This window comes from Podarcis pityusensis (assembly GCF_964106645.2).
Source record: "Podarcis pityusensis genome assembly, chromosome: 5".
In the NCBI taxonomy this organism is placed as follows: Eukaryota; Metazoa; Chordata; class Lepidosauria; order Squamata; family Lacertidae; genus Podarcis; species Podarcis pityusensis.
In genome coordinates, this window is record NC_138032.1 from 49373302 (window position 1) to 49395873 (window position 22572).

General features: G+C 40.5%; 1 protein-coding gene across 40 annotated transcripts in view; it reads left to right on the forward strand.

Annotated features, from left to right (window-relative positions):
- TCF7L2 (transcription factor 7 like 2) overlaps positions 1-22572 on the forward strand; it is a 205556-nt gene that overhangs the window by 72915 nt on the left and 110069 nt on the right. For all 40 annotated transcript variants that reach the window (XM_081006424.1, XM_081006427.1, XM_081006423.1 and 37 more), the window contains one exon: positions 2814-2915. In XM_081006424.1, coding sequence (XP_080862550.1) covers positions 2814-2915 — 102 coding nt within the window. The remainder of the gene's footprint in view (positions 1-2813; positions 2916-22572) is intronic.

The window sequence follows — 22572 nt, forward strand, 5'->3', positions numbered from 1 at the left end:
CAACCGACTATCTTTTATAACTTGTGCTGATGGACAAGGAGGAAATTGCTCTGCTAGACTAACAGAACTCAAGTCACGGCTGTCTTTTGAAGAGAGTAGCATGCAGATACAACACTGTGGGTGTGATCATTGTTATAAGTGATGCTGACCTATTGACAATACAAATATTTGGAGAATCCACTTGTCTCTTTTCTCTGTTCTAATCTGTTTTCATTTTATTTTGCCACATTGCCATATCCACCCCTTCTTTCGTGGGCAGTTTTTTAGCCTAACACCAACACAGGGGGGTTGGTTGGGGTCGGGGGCTTCTTCAAGACTATCTGTTGTGCTTTGCAGATGAGAGCCCCTTCTCCCATTACAATTTTAGGGATATATTTGTGATGTTTCAAATGAAAATTATCAGCTTTGAATGTGTGTGTGTCAGTTGTAGGACTGTTACCACCATTCTTATTCTTGATGCAGAACTTTAGCTGATTCTGGCACGCTGCAGCTCTGTGATGGATGGGCGTTGGCATGTGCATAATGCATGGAATGGTCCAGAGGAGGGATTTTAAAGTGGGTTTCAAAAATTGAAACATACACTTTGAAAATAGCACTATACTGCCTATCATAGATGTTGTCTTGCCTGAAGGAGTAGAGAAGGACACACTTTACCAGGGCCTGGGTTCCTGGCCCAGGTTGCAATTTTATTACTATGACAGGGCAGCCGGAGGGAATGAGTCAAAGTTGCAGATCTTGCTTGAGGATGTTTATGGAAACCTGTTTCCTGTATTTGGATACATTGGGCAGGATTCACCTGACATAACCCCATCAGCAGAAGACCTGCACAAGAACTTCTGCTTGCCCAATGGGGCTTTCCTCCCTGTATGCCCTCCCCGAAACTGGCTCCTGGAGGGAGAGTCCCACATAAATGACAGGGCGATAATAGTTCCTGGCTAGCTGAGATGCTTGCAGAATGTTGAATTTATTATTATTTACTAAATTTATTTACTGCCCTTCATCCAAAGATCCCCAGGCATATACAACATAGAAACATATTATGTATAAAACAACAACAACAAGCACATCTAAAAGGACAAAGAATGTTTAATAACCAAAGGCCTCGTTGAAGAGGGATGTTTTTGCCTGGCACCTAAAGATATGTAATGAGGGCATCAGGAGAGCCCCCCTATTGTCTGCATCTTGTGAGATTTGCTGGTCCCAGTCAGAAACAGGATCAGAAAAAGCAATGTTCTGAACAGTCAGTTACTGGTCTGTGCCCTTTTTTGGAACAGAGGAAGTGTGCTTAGAAAGTTAAACCATGACTTGTAGTTTGATAAATAGTTGTACTTGTGTGGCATGCTCAAGGAAGTACCAGCCCCAAGTTTCCTCTGCATGGACAGGTAGGAGGGAAAGCTGGTGTGAGGAACATAGGTAAAGGTAAAGGGACCCCTGATCATTAGGTCCAGTCGTGGCTGACTCTGGGGTTGCGGCGCTCATCTCGCTTCATTGGCCGAGGGAGCCAGTGTACAGCTTCCGGGTCATGTGGCCAGCATGACAAAGCCGCTTCTGGTGAACCAGAGCAGCGCACGGAAATGCCATTTACCTTCCCGCTGGAGCAGTACCTATTTATCTACTTGCACTTTGACATGCTTTCGAACTGCGAGGTTGGCAGGAGCAGGGAATGAGCAACAGGAGCTCACCCCGTCACGGGGATTTGAACCGCTGACCTTCTGATCGGCAAGTCCTAGGCTCTGTGGTTTAACCCACAGCGCCGCCCGCGTCCCTTTGCGTGAGGAACATAAAAACCACAATAACTGATACCAGAAAGAGTGGGAAGCCAAAATGTATGTAAGTAAATATCTAGTACACCCACCTGCCAAATATGACTGTCATTCATTCTTTGATATGAAAAGGCTATATAAATTTAGAGGTTTAAAGTGAATTAGTCTATTTATAAAATGTTTGTAGCTATGGTAGTCCATTAGACAAAAGCAACTTGTTGGGTTGGGGAGAGCCCACTATGCCAGGTCCCCGGCGGGTGGGTGGCTTACTGTGAGGGAGAGGGGAAAGGCAGTGGGGCAGGCAGCATGGTGCAGACACACTGGTGGAGCCAATCTGGTGCTAATGTTGGTTTGTTTGCACCCTGCCTCCTTCTCCACCCCCCTCTCAGTGGTGTAATTTCAGAAATGTAGAAAATGTAATTTCAGAATTAACATAAAAAGCTTTGTTTCATAACTCATTAGATTGTATGTCTGGAATGGGATTGTAATATGTGTATGGGAGGGAACCCATGTTATGTATTTGCCCGTCCCTGCCCCTGCAAAAAAAAAATATTGTTTAACTTTTAGAAGGCACATTTTCCGGCAGTAGCTTTTCAGCCATTCCCTACTTGGTTTATCAGCTTTAATGCCAGATTTTTCAACGTTAATGTGCAGTTTTAAAGTTACTTTTTTCTGTTCTGGGATTCACGGATATTTCTATTCCTGCAATTGTGGTAACGATGAGTTGCCCTGTTTATTCCTTCCATCCTCTGCATAATTTTCCTTTCCAGATTTACCATAGCGATTGGCATATGAAACAGAACATTGTGTTTGCCCTTTTATTCCCCTTTTAATAAACACCTTGGAAATGTCTGTACACTCCATTTTTGTTCAACACAACCCCAATAAAGTATTTCTGTGGGGCTTTTACTTTATTTTTGTTGCATGCATTTTAGTTTCACTTACTTCCCCACGTTGCCTAATATGTGTTTGCTTTTATTTTATTTTTAAAGTTGCCTTTCTTTTCTGAACTCATTTTTCTTTTTCCCCATTTTTGTTTCCTCCATCCAGTACCTGCAGATGAAATGGCCACTGCTTGATGTTCAGGCAGGGAGCCTACAGAGTAGGCAAGCCCTCAAGGATGCTAGGTCTCCATCTCCAGCACACATTGTTGTAAGTAAACGAAGATGCACTACTTTTGTTTCTGTGTCTCTGTTTCTTTGGTGGAGGGGAAAGAGGAACGGGTTTAATGAGTATTGCTTGTCACTTTTTGCCTTCTCCAGTTAAACACATTATGAAATAGTGGGAATAAATTCTCAGTTCTTGCTCTTTGAAATATCCATCAAGTTAAATACATTTTTTCCCTTTGTACCACTTATAAAAGTGTATTAAGTTATATTATTAAGGAACAAGTGCTTTTTTTGGTATAAAGTGAGAGGGCCAGTACAGTGGTACCTTGGTTTACAACCATAATCCGTTCCAGAGGTCCATTTGTAAACCAAAACAGGTTGTAATGGGACCTCCAAATTTTTTTTGTCCGTAATCCAAAAAAAAAAAAGGGGGGGGGGAGGTTGTAATCCAAAAAAAGGTTGCAAACTTGGACATGCACTTCCAGGTTTGACGTGTTTGTAATCCAGAACGTATGCAAACCAAGGTACCACTGTACTCATTTTTTACAAAAGAGCCATGGGTGCCAGCACAAAATGGCCGCCATGGGCAGCAAAAAAGAGAGATGGTGATACTCAGTACTGGTGAGTGCTGTCATAAAGAAAACCACTGGTCATAACTGTTGATCTTCAAACTGGGCTTATGATGATTGTTTGAAACACAGTTTTACTGAAGAAAAGGGACATTTCATAAGCAAGCTTCTTATTTGTGTGTTTCTTTTTTATTAATTCAGATTCAGAACACAATGAATTTGGGCTGCAAAGAATGTTAATTTTCTTTTTTTAATGAGCTCCGCTTTTCCTAGCATGAGAAATTGATATGCAGCCACACTGTATCTGAATGGAAAATTAATTTCAGTCTGAAAATAATTAAGGATGGTTTCTATTTTTGTAGGCAGAGGTGTGTGTATGTATGTGCGTGCGCATGGAGGTGACAGAATGACATTTTAAAAATTCTGGATCAGTTTTATAAACCTATTGTGGTAGTATTTAAGGAAAGTTCTTCCTTGACCAAAGTGTGCTTAAGATAGCTACCAAAGTTACAACATGAAGCCTACTTGTAGGAATAGTTTCTTTAAATACTTCAAAAAGCTTCATGAAACAGCTTGTTCACACTACAAGTATAACTCCCACATTCTTATCACACTATTCATAAAATAAAAATGGAAGAGAAACCTACTTCAAGGAAACAAAGGTTTAGGTGAATCAAAGTAGACCATATATATATATATATATATATATATATATATATAATATTGGACACCTGTTAACCTTTTAAAGCGGCTTGTTCATTTACAAAGTCCTTAATTTCACCTCACACAGCTAATTTTCCACCTTTTAATTACAATTCATACATTTACAATGATTTCCATGATAAAAATGTAAGGTATAAATGGGAGTTAAACACTTACAGCTAAATTATGATTTATTATAACATCTATAATGGTATATAATAGTGTGTGTAGGTTTTGTTTTTTGTTTTGGTACCAGCAGTTGTTGCTTATTGATAATATTGGGTGGATCAGGAATACTTGCTATTTTACCTTGTAAGACTCTATATTCTGTTCAATGAAAATGCCATTACCATTTTTGTTCCCTATTGAGCGCATTGAATGTGGCATATTCAAATAGGTAACCTCCCCCATTTCTAGAATACCTATAACCTTTCAGTGAGCTGGTATTCTTCTGCCATTCCCTTAAACGCATTTGTTAAATGGACTTTGTGGGGTGGGGGGAGAACCTCTAACAGTAGCAATTTACTTCACACTTGTATCAATTAAATCAGAACTGGAGCTACATCTGCTAGATGGTTTGAGAATCGAGGGACTGCAAACATTATCTGAAATATCTACTGTTTAAGAAAAAATTAAATTACTGCTTGCCCGTGCTGAAATAATGAAAAAAAAGGTGGGGACAAAACACCCTGACTTTATATACTGTACCTCTTAAATTAAAATTTTTATTCTCTGTACTGAGTCATGTTTGTTCAGAAGCAGCAAGTTTTGAACTTCATTGAACATGGCTGGCTTTCGCATTGGTTTCAGTAGTTCAGCTAAGTCTGAATTCAACCTAGTAAGATTAAGCTGCAACCCTCAGCCTCTTTTTTTTTTAGGAAGTAAGGCTTCAATCCTAATTCTATTCACCAGAGACTAAGCTCCACTGAGTTCAATAAATCTGAATTCTGAGCAGATATGGGCAGGATTGTGCAGTATATCCAACTGAATTTAGTTGGATTCTACTCTTGTGTGAGCAAGAGGCATATTAGACCATTTGTAGTGTGTTTTCTCCCCCTCCCTTTTTAAAGTGCTCTAGTTTTTCTTATGAGAATATATTCTTGCTCAAAGTGCTTGGGCAAGATCACAGGATTAGAGTGCTAAGACCATTCCCAAGACATACTTCTGTATTTTTGCTATACAAAGACTTACATTTAAGTTCCTTTGTACCTGGCAAAAAATCATGCCATGCCAAAAATAGTGGTATTTTGGTAACACACACAGCTTATAAAACGGAAACTCTTCAGAAATTCATCTGATTCCCTCCCTCCCTCCCGGAGGCAAGACTTTTGAAGTCAATGTAAATTTTACCTTGAGGTGAGTTTATAGTGAGCAACTGTCCTGACTTTTCATTGTGTAATGAGCACATTCATAAACTAGGTTGGAACCTCGGGAAAAAAGTACTATGGTGCTATAGAAGATCTATAATTACGTGTATGTTTTTGCTCAAGGAGAGGGAAGTCTTGCTTTGAAAATGCAAGAGGGCAGGAATAACTTAGGACAAAAGTTTCTGAAATCTCTCTGTTCTCAATATATTAACCTATCGATTTTCACCATAGGAATCTTTGCACTGTATTCAAAGTCATGAGCTGAATTTGGACCACAAGGCAATTTTATCTGAACGTTCACTGTTTTGACCAGGATAGTGATAGAAAGTTTGGCCACAGCTGCAATAGTTGTGAGAGGATGGAGTTACTACGTTGAAATGTTTTATTTCCCTTGGGTTTTGCATTCAGTTCCTGGATGAACCAACTGTGTGTGTTCCATATTGCCAAACCTTTATAGGCCAAACCTTTTTAGTTAGAAGTACAACAATTTATCAGCTCCTAGTAAGATGTTGATTATGCAGCAAGGTACACATATAGCACATTTTGAGACAGTTCGTCTCCCCTTATATAGAAGCACGGCTCTTCCCAGTCCTAAAATTTGAATGATATAAGCAGTGAAGGTGAAAATGTGTAGAGTCATTCTCAAATTCGAGGGAAGGGATCGACTAAATAAACTTTTGCTCTTTGGGGGAAAGGTGACTCTGAGAAAAATCACATGACATTTTGACGGCATATTTATTTTTGCAGCATATTTATTTTAAAACCATTTGTGCATCACCCTTTATGTGGTTCTCAACAGTTTTAAACAATATTTAATACACAGTAGGAAACTTGCATAAAAATAAAACACAGAAGGAACAGTAAGAACTGTTTGGAGGACTAAGAATAAATAAAATAAAAGATGGTACAGTGGAAGACATAGGTGAGTAAAAGGATATTTGCCAGTTGTCAAAAGAATTGATTATTTAATTTCTGCACCACTTACTATATTAAAAATATCTCTTAGTGGTATATAGAAAACCGAAGCAACAACAGAAAACTTAAAATATTACAAAAGTACAGTTACATAAAAAAAAAGTTATATTAATGCAAAGTTACACATACACACACACCCCTACCTCAATTCATTTTCCTTCTGACATACCCTCCCTCTCACCCAGGGTCCAAACACCCCCCCCCCCCAAAGTTTCACAATGAGAAGAGTTCCTAGTCTCTCACTCTAGACTTGTTTTTTATGGGCGGGCCGAAGCGGATGGTACTTCCTCAGGCTGCCCATAGCTGTGTCTTGTTCAGCTTCACTCTCCAAACCCAGCTCCAGCCTCTGCAAATTTAAGGAGCTTCCAAGTGGGTCCAGAGAATGGGACAAGGGCTCTCTGTCATTCACAGATTTTTCTTCACCCTCCGTCCCCTCCTCCTTTTCAGCAGCCTCAGCTTTTGTAACTGTAGTCAGTCAGTGCCCCACAGAAAAGGGCCTGCGAGGCAGAGAGCAGGTCTTCCAGGACTCGCAGCCAAGATGGGAGATTAGGTTTAAGTGAGCTTCCTTGTGGAGCGCGTTCCACATGTTGGAGCACCATAGCTGCAAAAGCCCACAGTCCAATTGTCACCAGCCTAACCTCAGAAAGTTGAGGGCCTCTAGAGATGGGTGTAGCATCCAGGCTAAAAAAAAAACTGGATAAGTCTTCAAAGGCAGCTCCCATGCAAAGCACTGAACTAGGCAGCCCTGAGGTGAATAACACTGGATAGGTTACCTTGGGGCAGGAGTGGTTATGGCTGGTGCACCAGCAGGTACAAAGCCCTAGACTTACCTAATAAAATCCTGTCCACAGCAGGCCGATTTTCTGGATTGGAAGAACAGTTGAGCAACTGTATCTTTGCTTATAAACATAGAGCCTCATTACTGTTTTCTAACACTGATACAGCACTTCCACTGCAGCTGAATTTTGGGAAAATAGACCCCGAGGGGGGTTGGTGCTACTAGCAGGTTCTTTTGCCATAGGAGAGAGGTGTGGGGACTAGGTTTAGATGTGTAACCATAATTGCCATGTGTCTTCTGCTGGTGCCAAAGTGTGCCAACACTGAATTAGAACGGCACCTACAAAACAAGAGAGATTCAGCATTGCTGCTGATCTTGTCAGCAGCCATTATCACAAGACTTGAGGATGGGGTGGGGGCTGAAAGGATCCCCCCCAAACTTCCCTCTGACTTTCTACCCTGGCCAAGGGGTCACTTACCCCTCCCAATAGTTTAACACCACTGTCAAATCTGACAGCGCTCATCATGTGTTGGGTGACTTAAGAGTCCATAGAAATGCCAGCATGTAGATAGATAACTGACTGCTGCACTTGTGCTTCTTTTGATTGGGACTAGTATAGGAGATGTACCGAAATTTATACTGCTGATATGGATATCCAGACCATCACAGATATCCTGCTGCCTAAGTTCTTTGTGCATATCTGTTCTTTTATTATGCATTTATTCAGCACCATCAGTGTGCATGGCACTTAACAGTTTATGAGAGGACAGTTCCCTGCCCTAAGGGCCCTGCAATCTAAATTTAAACATAGAATAAACAATAGAGGAAAAGGAGAGAAGTGGCAGCAGTGGTAAATAGAAAATCAGTGTGCAATTGTTTCAATTACATGTGCCTTAGCTTAGTTATATGCTGTGGCTGGAGTCCTTTATCTACTTACCTGAGAAAGACTCCGAGTAGGTGTGCAGGTGATGGTGGTGTAAGGCATGGTGGCACAAAGCCTTCATGGAAATGTGAGTTTTGAGGAGGGATTTGAAGGAAGTAAGAAATGTAGCATCACATGTGTCTGCACCCCCCCCCCGCGCTCATTTTACAGCCAGACACTATTATTTTGGGTCTTATATCCGTTTACTGGTGAAAGGTTTGCAGCACTGTCAGCTTTTGCAAAATGTAAAGCGGAAAAATGGATATTTCTGCCTCCCCCCCCCCCTTTTCAGGCTCCTGTCCTCAAAAGTTTACTATGGAGAGACATGCCACCCAACTAACTCCCTCCCCCCCCCCAGCTATTCTTGAATTTCATGCAGCATGTGTACCTGTTTCAGTCCTTTCTTCTTCCCAGGGTCTTCAAAGCTACCATCTTTGCACACAGGCTGCATGTTGAAATCCTACCAGAATCCTGTGGTACTACAAAGGGAAGGGTTTGTGCATGTTTCATTTCATTCCTTACAACGAAGAATGCTGCATAATATGAGGTCAAGGAGGGCTGGGTATTAGCATGCGTTGCAAAAGGGCAGATTTTGGCATATAGACATTTGGAATAGCTTTGTAGCCCTTTATGAATACTGGATGTGATAACTATTATTGCTTCAACATGAGTCACAATGGAACTGTTCTACTAAGGCGTTTGGCCCAAGTTAACCCTTGTGAATTATAAACTGCACATGATATTATTTAAGTGGATGTTAATGAAATGCATGTTTATGCCCCCTGAATATGCAAATGAAATCAGGACACAGATGAGGGCAAGGCCAGGGTAAATGTGGAAAATGGTACATGTGGGTCTTATCTTTCAGTATGCATCTGCATGAACAGAAAGGGAAGGCCCATGTTGCCTGTTTGGCATTTTGCTTCATAGCCACCATTCTTGGGGGAGTAAATGACTGCTTTCATATGGTACTTCACTACATCCCTGTGTGTGTTGGGTGTCTCACAATGGGACCATGCTTCTGCCCGGAGATAAAGTGCACACTTTAAGGTTAAACGTTTCTAGACTGATGGGAGTAAGGGAGGTTGGACTTTGTTCCAGAATCAGTACCCAAAATAACAAATAACTGTTGAAAAGTGAAGGGTCTGTTTTCTAAGCAAGATAAATGGCAAGCATCATCCCATTCATGACTGGTCTTCATTGTTGAATTTTATCTGTGTAGTTATTTCACAAGTGCGTATCTTCAGAGATAAGCATTTGCAGCAATTCCTGCAACTTATTGTGCTACCTTTTTGGCAGTGGAAGGAACCATCTGGTGACTCAATGATATATTCTCAAGGTGGTAGTTTATATGAGGATTGAGTTGAAATAATGCCTCATCCTGCTTCAGAATATTTTGGCATAGCCAACATACATGCACAGTGACTGTTTCTTCTTTCCCATGTATCCAGCAAGCCAGAAGTATTAAAATGTGTTTGGGCAATAGTAGCAATGATTAGGGTAAACAGTCTGGTATTCACCAATGGAGAGCATACCTGCATGGTAGCACATAATACTCACCTGTGTGTCTCCAGTATGGGAAACAACATTCTCAGTGATTAGGTTGAACCCTTGACGCACTTATACTTTGTAGCATCCTTTCTTATCTGTGAAACAGGGTCTGTCCTTGCATCTTTAGTTGTACAAGTGGAGTGCAGGCGGGTGCTGGATGTTTGTGTCAGGCATCCTGAAGTAGCGTACATGTCAGGGTTTTAGGTAGACAAGTGTAAGGCTTTAAGTATTTATTCTACATCTTTATTTTGCACCTATTCATGCCAAGTGCTTTGTTTTTGTTCAATTCATTCTTCTCCTTAGTTCCTGTCACTAGTGTTCACCTCTGTATGCTGTAAGCATGCACAAGATGAGGCCTCAAGGTGACATTGCTTAACATCCAAGTTATGGTCTCCCTGCTTCATGTTTATAGGTTCCTGCTGCACTGTGATCAGAAGAATGTGATGAGAGGAGGAGACAAGTTTTTTGGTCTCCCTTGAGTTCTGTGAGTGGTTTGGTGTTCTGCTTTATTTTTCACTTGTACCACTGTCAAAGTCAGTGCAGTCTTATGTTAGAATTTGAGGTAGGACTCAATCCTTAGGGAGTATAAAATTTGTAATAAATAATAATTACTCCTCCCGTTTTGTCCACTGGCAGTGCAGACAAGCTAGTGTGGATGTGCACAAGCATCACAAAGTTGCACTATCAGTGGTGATGGTGTGCCTTGGATGTATGCTGGAATAGCCTGGTTTTCATCATATACTGGCTAGGAAGGCTTTGGGGTATTTGGGAGTTGGAGTCTAACAACCTTTGAAGGGTACCACTCTGGCTGTCCTAGCCTTAGAGATATGACTGTCTACTCCTCATGTTCTGCTGTTCATCCCCAGTGGCTACAACCTAATGACAGTTGCCCTTATAGGAACATATAAGCATTATACAGAGTCTATGAATGGCGATGGATTTTCATGGTTTCAGATAGGGGGCATTCCCAGCCCTCTCTGGCTATGCCAGGAATTGATCTTGGCACCTTCTGCATGCAAAACAGATACCCTAACACTGGGCCACAACCCATCTTAATATTCCTTATGACGAGCTTCAGACATCTCTATATACAGTTAATCTTCAGAGAGAACTGAAATTACAACTTTAAATAATCACTAATTACTTTGGTATGCCTATAACTGGTGCACTGCAACTGAAACCAATCTCCTCTTCTTTCAGTGCTTACATTGTCAGCCAACATGGCATTATTTGTAGTAACTTGGAAATAACTGTTACATGGCTAAATGTGACAGGTAATATTTCACTATTTATTCACACTCTTATTTACAACATTCAGTAGCTTGCTGAATCCTAGGGAAGCAACAGGTAGGAGGAGATTTCATACCTGTAGCTCAGGTGTTATTTCACATATTATAATATGGAACTTGGATCAATGAATTAAGCTGACAAACAGAAATCCAAAACACTTAGGATATGGATTGTTAACACATAATAAGGCATCTGCCTTCTTTAAAAAAAGTAGAAGCAGAAGAAAAGAACACCAAGTCGCTGCATTTCTCTGTAATCTTCTGCTGAATGATAAGTCTAGGATATCAGAGTGTTTTGCAAAGAATAGACACTGCCATGTAAAGTCTTGAAAAGACAAACCAAGTACAGCTGTTGAATGTATGCTTCCTACCATCTGTTAAGAGTTCACGTCTTCTATCAGATTACACTGTTGTTCAGTGTAATTGCATTGCCTTAGAAGGCATGGCCTTGGGCATTCCAGAACCTTGGCATTTTGGTAATCTTCATTCATACCCTAAGATTGAAAGTCACTGATGGAAAAAGCCTGAATGAATCAGTGTATACATAAACGTTGCAGGAGTACTTAGCTACTGTGCTAGAGTTTATTCAGCTAAACTTCATTTAAAACCAACTGTACATTCCAAGCAATATGTAAAGGAGTGATTCCTAAAACAATGTGTTTGTTTTGATGTCCTAGTTCCTGGGTTTCAGTCAGTGTGAAATGTAAGACTTCTTGATTAAGCTATGAGCAATGGATGTTTGAACAATGGTATAATGTAAACATGCAGGGTGGAATTCAATGTAGTATGAAGGAGATAGTTCTGTCTGTGCAAGCCTTTCTGTTTGCCCGGTGGAACAATCTCGCCTTGAAAACTGTGTTTATTGCACTTTTTTTGTCAAATGGAAGGGAATTTGCAAAATGTTTGGAGGATAATGGAACTTACATAATACTGTGCAATACTCTGCAATTCCCACCGTGGTATTCTCTCTTGGTTGCTAAGTGGTTAGCAGAAATTATTCACAGATTTTTTGGGGGGAGAGGGTTCTGTGGAATAATAAGATGTGGGGAATAATTTTCAACTATTAGAAGCTCTTGGGAATGATATTCTGCAATATTTAGGCTCATTAGTAAAGGACTGTTGCTTGGCTCATAGTGAAGATCTGTGGTGCTGTAGTTGTTGATGTGTGAGGCTGTTCCATCCCAAGTGTTGCCTAATCAGTGTGGGAGAGTTGGCTGGGCTGCCTGATACAAGACTACTTCAGGCAAGTTGTAATTAAAGCTAAAACTGAATGTAATCTGACATAGTGAAAGAGATTGGAATTAAGTAATTATAGATTTGACATTTGAGCCATGGACTGCCCATTGGCTGAATCCAATTCAAGAAACAGGTGTTTAATACGATTCCCAATGTAAACTGGAAAAGCTGAATCAGTGTCTTTGTAAAGTAAGGATGCAGTAAAATTTGGGTACTGTTCCTAAAAAGAATTTAAAAAAAGAATTACCACAGCTGTCCAGGTGCAACCTAAAGAAAACAACAGATCTTTGATATTATCAAGGAAGTTAGAATCACTATTTGCTGAAGCTGCTATAAATTCATAATGTTACTTTGGTGAATACAGCTCAGGAGCTTTGGGTGGGCATTTTGTGTTGCTCTTCAGACATTTTGCCCTCTGTATTTATCTCACGTTTCTACTGTCCCTTCATATTTGTAGGAGAGAATAAAAGCACTGCTCAGAAGATTCAGTGTAAAATTTAAATTAGATGTGAACAACTTGCTTATGGTCTATGTCTAAAGACTGTTGAGCACTAATCCATTAGATTGGAAATAATAAGGTTGTCCAGGAAAGGCTTTTCTTGTCTCAAAGCCATATTTTGACAGAAGTGTTAAAAAATGTTCTAATTCTGGACTTTAGGTAAAAAAAAATTCTAGAGGAATAAAAAAGAAAGAAATGAAAGAAAGAAAGAAAGAATAGTTCCTGACCACTGAAGCACAGTATCAATACCATTAAAATTGCAATTTCCCCCTTGATATTATTTTACATAAAGAATTTAAAATCATATATATTATCACATATAATGAAATAAAATGTGAAGACACAAGAAGAACATAACCAACAGCATTATAAAGTTCTTAAATGCATTTTGACTGTGTGGTCGTCTTCAGTTGCAAATAACAGTAGTAAGTAGATTAGCCGCTCCAGGGTGGCTCCAGAATGGATTGTATTTCAGGCTTGCTAACATCAGGGTTCATGGTCATATGATCTGGGAAAATACTATGATGAAATATCCTTCAGTCACCAGAGTATTGGAGCCTGGACAAGAAAAGTTCTAGATAGAATCCCAAGAACCCACTGCAAATTCCTTTGACTATCCATCCACATAGGCCTTTCTGTAGAAAGGGTGCATATCCAAGGGTGTATGGAATGCATATTTGTATACAGGCAGTAGGCAAGCACTGTAGAACCACTGCCAGTTAGGACTTTCTGGTGCATATTCAATGTATCTCCCTGTAGTTTTCATACTTCAGTGAGTTAGCGGCTATAAGCACCGGTGAATATATGTAAATTGGGTCTCAATATTGCATGTTTACAGAGGTTATATATTCCATGGTATTTGGATAGTGAAAGGCCTCTTGACTTATTAAGCTCTCTCAATAGTAGTAATATACAGTGGTGCCCCGCAAGACGGAAAACCTGCTAGACGAAAGGGTTTTCCGTTTTGGAGGTGCTTCGCAAAACGAATTTCCTATGTGCTTGCTTTGCAAGACGAAAATGTCTTGCGAGTTCCTGCGGGGGTTTTTTCCTCCCCCCCCTTTCCCCAAGCCGCTAAACCGCTTATCAGCTGATCGTTAAGCCGCTTATCAGCTGATCCTTAAGTCGCTTAACAGCTGATCGCTAAGCCGCTTATCAGCTGATCCGCTAAGCCCGCTAAGCCGCTAATACTGTAGCGCTAATCCGCTAAACCGCTAATGGGCTTGCTTCGCAAGACGAAAAAACCCGCAAGACGAAGAGACTCGCGGAACGGATTCTTTTCGTCTTGCGAGGCACCACTGTATTATCCTTCATTATCGTCATAATACTAACAAATATTGTTAGACACTTCTATGTTATTAGGTCACATCCCTGTTCCTAGGTACTTACATATTCAAACTGCCCTGCTGTTACTGCATGTTGCTACTTGCACACGGCAAACATTACACGGTTGTACTTTGCTATCACAGTTTTAGCGAATTATGGCACACTACTTGGGATTATTAAATGGGCCACCCAGAAGCAAGTTGCCAGACTGCCATCCTGAAAGAATTTGTAGCAGCGTCCTGGTTGCAATGGCTTATTAGCACTTGGATATTTTCAACAAGCTCAGAAATCTTGATTATTATTTTTTTACTTTTAAGGGTATTGAACTTTCAAACCAACTTGAGCAGTAGTAAGGTCTATTAAGCAAGGTTATGGTTTACAATAAAAGGTTGGTGTATTTTGAGTTGACATTTTTGCCCTATACTTAGGGAATCTAGGCACAAGTAGGCATTTCAAGCTTTCCCAATATTTCACAATCACAAACTTCATGCAACATGAGGCAAAATTTCCAAAAGTGGTAAATTGTTGATGTGTAACATGTTTCTGCAAAGTTATTATCTCTCGATGCACTACCCAAGTCATGGAATTGGCATGATCATTCAAGGTTCAATTGAGCCAAGATTCACAAGGCTCTAGTCCTAAATCCAAAATGCATGAAACAGTAATACAGTAGAAATGTTTATAGGATATATTCATTTTGTTTCCTCTAACCATTGAAAATTTTCAGCTAGCTCTATACTGACACTTGCCAGCCTAGTTCCCAGCTGCCATAAACTGCAGCCAGCACAGCTATTCTGCCTAGGCATGGTCAGAGCTGTAATCCAAAATAGTTGGGATACACCAGGTTGGGAAACGCTGCCCTGCACATGTGAAAAGAAGATGTCCAGGACTGCATGCATGGTTAGCTGTAAGACACAAATACCAGCAGTTCACAGCAATTGTTTTAGATATTAATGCTGACAACAGTCTTGTGTGGGATGGACCAAGTCCTGGGCCCAGCTTGGTTATGGCACCGTTTGTTGTAGCCATTAGTGGGGTATATAGCTGTTAAGATGTTTATGTTTCAAGCACATGGTGTGTGCGCATGTGTGTGCATGCCTTAAATAGGAGGGACAGAAAAAATAAATAAATAGGAGGGACAGTGCAGGAAGTAGCAGTGTGTTAATTAATGCACAACGTGCGAAGTATCCCTCTATTTTATTGTATCTAATATGCGAAAAGCTGCTTACAGACGATGGAAGTCTGAATGCCTGCATTGAAAACACCCTCCATAAAGCCTGTATAATGTTGCTGTGTGCATGTTGTATGTACTTCATTGCTAAGAGAGAGGGAGAGACCTCCGTGAAGAGAATGACAGGGTTTGATATAAACCAGCAGGACTGCATTTCTGCCATTATTCAACAGTAAACCCTTTCACAATACCATATGCTGTGCATTCCATCACAGCAGTGTAGGGTGTGATATAGTTAAAGCACATTCTGCAAACAGGAAATGCTGGTAACCACTGTGTGTGCTTTTCATGGAGATAAAGTAATGGGAGAGAGTTAAAAAAATATATACTGCAGTCTTGGCAAAGGGAAGGAAGGGGGAAGGTATGATGTGAGACTGGGAGAAATTTCAGACCTAGAACTACTAATATATGTAGAAACTCAGGTTGAAAATGAAGCTACTCAGCACTGAGCAACAGGTGAAAGTACTGCTTTACTCTTGAGGGATTCTCTGTTACTACTTTTCAGTGTGGTTCTCCTTTGCCCTCATGGAGTAGACCCATGTGGGTGGCTTTCATCCCCCCCCCCCGCCGCACCAGTGTTTTCCTCACACGCTCCTTTGATTTGGGTTCCAAAAAAAATTGCACAAGGCTTATTTTTAAATGTTTGCGTGCTATTTAAAAATAAATAAATAAAGCATGAACTTTTTTCCTCCCCTCATCTTGGCAAGCCCTGCAAACATTGGTATTAAAAAATATTTTGTTACTTTCCTTGGCAGCCTTCTGGAAAGAAGGAGTTGCAACACCAGCCTAATAGGCAATATTCCAAAAAAGTAAAGGAGATGGAGCAGTTGAGAGAGAGAGGGAGAGAGAGAGAGAGAGAGAGAGAGAGAGAGAGACTTTGAATCATAAACAGACACCATGGCTTTAATAAAATAAATGAAGTGAAGCCTTTTGAGCTCTGGGTGGACTATGTTGGTGCAAGTCAGGCTTTACTAGTGGTAGTGAAAATTGACAGGCTGAGAACTGGGACATAAACAAAAATGTCAGTCCCTGGGAGTCTTGTTCGCTGGACAATGTCTCAATTGTTTCCTTGATTTTTCGCAGGCAGCAGGGGATATTGGGAGATTAACTGTTTACCATCCATACAGGCTTTAGAGGTGTTTGCAGGAAGAGGTGGCAGAAAATAGTGTTTTCTGTTTGGAAGCGATTAAACATGTCCGTGGGGAGATAAGGAAAAGGTCACCCTGCTCTCCACATATTTATCTAGCATTCAAGTTGAAAGCCCCATGTGTTTAAAAAGTTTTGCTCTCTTTTTTGCAAACTGCCTTTTTTTGCATTCTGCAAAGCAGGTTGTGTGTGTGTGTGTGTGAGAGAGAGAGAGAGAGAGAGAGAGAGAGAAAGAAAGAGAAGGGTGCGATGTTTCTTTGGAGGTGGGGTGAGCCAGATTTTTGTAAATGTTCATTGGAAAGATAGAATCAAGCCTGCAAGGAGTTTCTTCTTTAATTTAGGAGGCAGTGTTGACAAGACAGTTTTGAAATCGGGCGAAATCTGAGAAGCAGCAAGCTGCGCCAGTATTTTAGCCACTTATTTGTTTTATTTTAAAAAATATACAGTATCTAAAGGAAAGGGAGAGACTGGCCACTTAGTCTTCTCCTCATACTTGCACTTTCTTCATTACAAAAGCAAGCAACAAGAGTCTATAGCATTCCAGCTGTTTCTGAATGTGTGTCTGAAACAATGGAACTTCGAAAGCCTTCTGTCAGCATCTTTTAAATGTATGTTTTGTTCCAAGGGAGGAAGGAAGGGGAAGGGGGGGGAGCAGGAGAAGCTTTTTTCTTTGGGGTACAAAGATGTGGAGCTTCACTGCAAAGAGATAAAGTCTGTTTTTAATAATTTCTTCTTTTGTCTCATAGTTAATGCACTTTAGGGCTAGAAGACAGTTTTTCATACAAGTCATGAGGTGATGTGATGCTGTTAGTGGGAGCAGAAAACTTAATTTACTGTATTTTTTTTCAGTTTCCCTTCCTTTTTGAAACATCTTGCGTCTGTTCATTCTCGGTGTCCCTCTTGATTTCATCTGCCTTGTCAACTGCATTGAAAGTGTTATTTGCATTTTGTAGGCTGCTAAATTCTATAGTACCCCCTCTTTCCAGTCAGAAAGGAAATCACTTCCTAAGTAAATATGACAACTTGCAGCATGGTACAAATCATCTTAGGGACATAGTTTATTTATCTATATATAACACTATTTTTTTTCTTTCAAAGGCCCATTTAAATTCTGGCAGTGCTGCTTTTGCTGCTTTTCTATAAAAAATAGCTCAAAAACGGCTTGTTGATTTTTGTTTTGCGATTTTGCAAAACAAACAAACACTCAACAACCCAATGGCTTACATTGCTTTGTCACATGGGTTAGCACTGCACTTTGAAGCAAATGCTAGATGATTATTTAAATGGGGTGGTGGTGAGGAGAACAATCTTTGAGGAAATCAAGTGAATGGCTGGCCATGAGTGTGTCATTTCAAGCTGATGTATACATGTAAATGAAAATCTGGACGAACACTGCCATCTTTCCTTGGGAGATAAGTTCCACTAGATGCACAGTGCCTCACTCCTAAGTAGGATGGCCTCTTTCAAAAAGTACATAGGAAGATGAAGATTAGCTTAAAATTTGCACAAGCTAATTTATGTAGACTGCCCCATTTTTTAAATGAACAGCAGTCTGAATAATAATAATAATAATAATATGTATAGATGAAAATTTAGAAGAAAAAATACTGTAAATTAAATAGTTACAATCCATATCACCACAATGAGTAAATCCAGGTGCTGTCAATTAGCAGCTACAAGCTCCCTCCTATTCTCTCTTTTTATGTTTTGTTTAAAGGTCAAATAAAGGTAGGGCACCCTATTGATAAGTATGCACGGGATTGTATCCTAAGAACCAACACTTGTTTGAAAGCATGCTTTGTAGAAATATTGGCGGTATCCAAGTAAATGTGTTTAGGTCTCAGGACTCATTACAGGTCTCAGGGTGGATGGTTTAAGTGAAGTACTGGTTTACCCTGGGCAGGTAATCATCAAATAAGAGAGCTTGTTTGTTAAATTACAGTGCTATTAACTGTATTAAACAAATTGAGCTTGGGTATCTGCAGGAGAAATCTGGAAGAAAGGGAGGTAAGGATATTTTATAATATTGTTCTTTCTGGGTTGGTGGTAGAGGATTCTGCTGGAAATCTCTCCTATAATTGGTATTTTCACATTTTTGGAATTGAATTAGTACCACACCGTACTTGAATACATGCAGTCTGGGTTGGCGAGTTCAAATCTTGCCACACCTTCTTAGAATAGAATCATAGAATCATAGAGTTGGAAGAGACCACAAGGGCCATCGAGTCCAACCCCCTGCCAAGCAGGAAACACCATCAGAGCACTCCTGACATATGGTTGTCAAGCCTCTGCTTAAAGACCTCCAAAGAAGGAGACTCCACCACACTCCTTGGCAGCAAATTCCGCTGTCGAACAGCTCTTACTGTTAGGAAGTTCTTCCTGATGTTTAGGTGGAATCTTCTTTCTTGTAGTTTGGATCCATTGCTCCGTGTCCGCTTCTCTGGAGCAGCAGAAAACAACCTTTCTGTGCAACAGCAGAATGCATGCAGACATGGGCACACCTACCCCGGCCTGTAATATGGCAATAAAAACACTGACCTAGTTTTAAGAGTTGTTGTAAGCATCACGAGAAGTACACTCTAAATAATTATACTATTTTGCTATTTTTATTTTTTTTTCTACTTTATGATGGTGCTATGGAAGTACCTGTCATTTAGCATGCATAACAATATTAGCAGTGCGGCTGCTCTTTGGCTAATTAGGATATAAGGAAGTGGAATGGTATCTGTTTGCTCCCCCCTCAAGAAGGAGAGAAGGCTTTCAGGGTTTCCTTTCCACATCATGTGATTGTTTACAGGATACACCATGAAAACACAGCAAGGTAAAACCCTGCAGATTATCGCATTGCACGCTTTCGTATTCTGGGTCAAGAGTTGAAGGGAAGTGTATCAGCCTTGAACCATTGCAGCATGACATAATATGTCAGAGGGCAAAGCATGTAAATGAAAGCTTGTCCTCACCCTATTTTTGCTTTGCTGTGGTAAGATAAATATTGGATACAAGAGCCAAAGTGCTAACGCTATCTGAATAGTACCAAAAACCTAAAATTATTTGGATATTTGCTGCAAATGGATGCAGTAAAGTATTTTTGATCATTTCCACCTGTGCCTTCCTTTCTTGACTTTAAATGTTGATTTTTTAAAAAAGTTCTGTTGTTATTTTGTCTTCGGATTAAAACAAAAACAATGCTTTACAAGAAATATCACTATTATGCCAAACTTAACATCCAGCCCATTCCCTTACATTGTTTTATGCATTTTGTAACTTATTTTTTTCTTGTGCCCAGTGCATGAGTTCCTATTGGGTTCACATGCTTTACCTTCTGTAACTGTGTGTGCATGCGTATGTATTGTGTTACTCTCTCTCTCTCTCTTTTTTGTAAAAGAGTTTAATAATTGCTTTTGGATCTCTGGAGACACGTGTCAAGAATCATCTCTGCGTTGCTAGTCTAGTTCAACAAGTATGCTATAGAAATGGAAGGTTCTGTTATCCATCAGATTTTTCTGTTCCATTTGTTGCAGATGAAAGGCGAATGAATTTAGTGCTCACTTTCTTCTCACTCTGACAGTTATTGATCCTCTCTGGAACTTTACAATTCACAGTCTGATCCTGTCATGACACAGGGAATTCCCAATTTGTTGTAACTGAGCTTTCTGCTGCTGCTGCTACGGTTAAGAAATTGTTGCCTGGCTGTGTTTCAAATGCAGAAGTTAACATTTTCCAGTGGTGCATCTTAATAAACTAGGCTTGACTTCCTTGCTTTGAAGAAATTCTAATTGAAAAAACTATTTTTTAAAAATAAACCGAGAGCTTTGTTTGGATATTGTAATTTGTAAGTGCAGTGACTGGTACACTTGGACAAGGTGGTGCTCAAAGTTCCAGTGCTATTTCTAGCCATCCTTTATCCGATCAAGTGTCTTCTCCCCATCTTACCCAAAATTTACCCTCCCATAGAAAATAAACCAGCGTGTCTGTGTGTGTGTGTGTGTGTGTGTGTGAGAGAGAGAGAGAGAGAGAGAGAGAGATTATTTCACTTGATATTCTAATGACTGACCATGAGGATAAATAAAAGTTGTGGTTTCAAAGGCCTGTGATGATAGTGGAAGTATGTGGGGATATGGTATAAAGCAAGGCAACGATTGTGAATCTACTGTGTTAGTGTGTTAACTAAATTGATAAAGCAGACTGTCTGGTTATTCCAGAAAGAGGAATGGTATTGTTGTAGTAATGCTTCTCTTAGGTTTCAGTAGCTATCTCAGCACTATGGAAAAGATTTTCACTTCAAATTCTACCCTGGCTGCACTTTTATAGTAACTCCAGCGTGTTCACTTTTTCTCTTTTGCAGCGTTTATACACACAATTCCATCAAGATCTCAGTCCTAAACACACTTACCAAGGAGTAAGCCGTGCTTTTGCATAAATATGTATAGGATTGTAGTGTAATATTATTTTCTGCTGGTTTTATTAGAGAGAGAAAACCTGTTTAATCACTGCAATCATGTATGAAATAAGATGGGGGAAGCCAATATGTTGCCCCCTGAATGTTGTGGACTACAACTCCCAGAATTTCGTGAGTGTTGACCATACCAGCTGGACCTGATGGAAGTTGAGGTCCACAATACAGTGGTGCCTCGCAAGACGAAATTAATCCGTCTGCGAGTGTCTTCGTCTAGCGGTTTTTTCGTCTTGCGAAGCAACCCTATTAGCGGCTTAGCGCTATTAGCGGTTTAGCGGCTATTAAAGGCTTAGCGGCTTAGCGGCTTAGCTGCTAAAAGGCTATTAGCGGCTTAGCGGCTTAGAAAAAGGGGGGGGGGAGCGGAAAAAAATCTCAAGACTCGCAAGACATTTTCGTCTTGCAAAGCAAGCCCATAGGGAAATTCGTCCTGCGAAGCAACTCAAAAACTGAAAACCCTTTCGTCTAGCGGGTTTTCCGTCTTGCGAGGCATTCGTCTTGCGGGGCACCACTGTATTTGGAAGGTACCAAATTGGCTACAGCTAGATGAAGGAAACAGCCTTCGTAAGCAAGCACTACAAATTTGTATGTGGCACCATCTGCAAGCAGAAATGCACCTCCATTTGCGCAAAGGGGGACCCACCCCCATTTGTGCTGATTCCCTCTACCTCCTGCAGCTTCAACAACAGATCCCTGTGTTGTTCTGGACAGTCCGCTCTCCAGGAACAGATTTTCAACAACTGAAAGGCCAGAGTGCATGAGTGGGAAGTTTTCTCTCAGATGCTTGGGTCCAACCTGAGACTTATTTATTTATTTAAGATATTTATATACCACTTAATTACAAACATTTCTAAACTGTACATCAAAATTAAAAAGCATGCAATGGGAAATATTGATTAAACTAAGTCATAAAGAGCAGAAAACATCCTTTAAAGGCTTCCTGAAATAGAAGGGTCTTTTGACAAGAGCCTGAAGTTCAACAGTGAGGGGGGTCTGTCAAATTTCAGCCAGGAAGGAGTTCCACATAATTCATCAATATATCCTGGACCAAGCTGTTAAGCGCCTTCTAAATTAATACAAAGACCTTGAACCCAGCTCAGTAGGATATGGGCAGTCAGTTCAAGCTTTTACAACAGGCTTCCTCAAACTCTGCCCTCCAGATGTTTTGAGACTACAATTCCCATAATCCCTGACTACTGGCCCTGCTAGCTAGGGATCATGGGAGTTGTAGGCCAAAAACATCGGGCTGCGTTTGAGGAAGCATGTTTTACGAAGTGGTCTTATGTGCTGGTGGTAGTCTGTCCCCAACAGCAGTCTAGCTGCTCCACGGTGTCCAAGCTTGAACTTCCGTACCAGGCCTAAGGATAGCCCCACATAGAGTGAATTGCAATAAGCAAGACTTTGCTTGACTAAGAATTTGAATATGGTTTGGCTGTGGCACAGTTTGCTTTGGTGTAAATGGTTTTCCCCTCCAGGATGATTTTCTAGCCATTCCATTTGGATGGTAATTCAGTTAACCATAGCGGTTAACAGGATACAGCACTTTAGAGTATGGTTAGGGACCCAGGGCTTATTAGAGGAGGAGAGAGCGAATTGAACAGCAAATGCTGAAATGATGGTAATCAGCCTTTCCCAGCTGGTTATATGCATTGCAGGAGG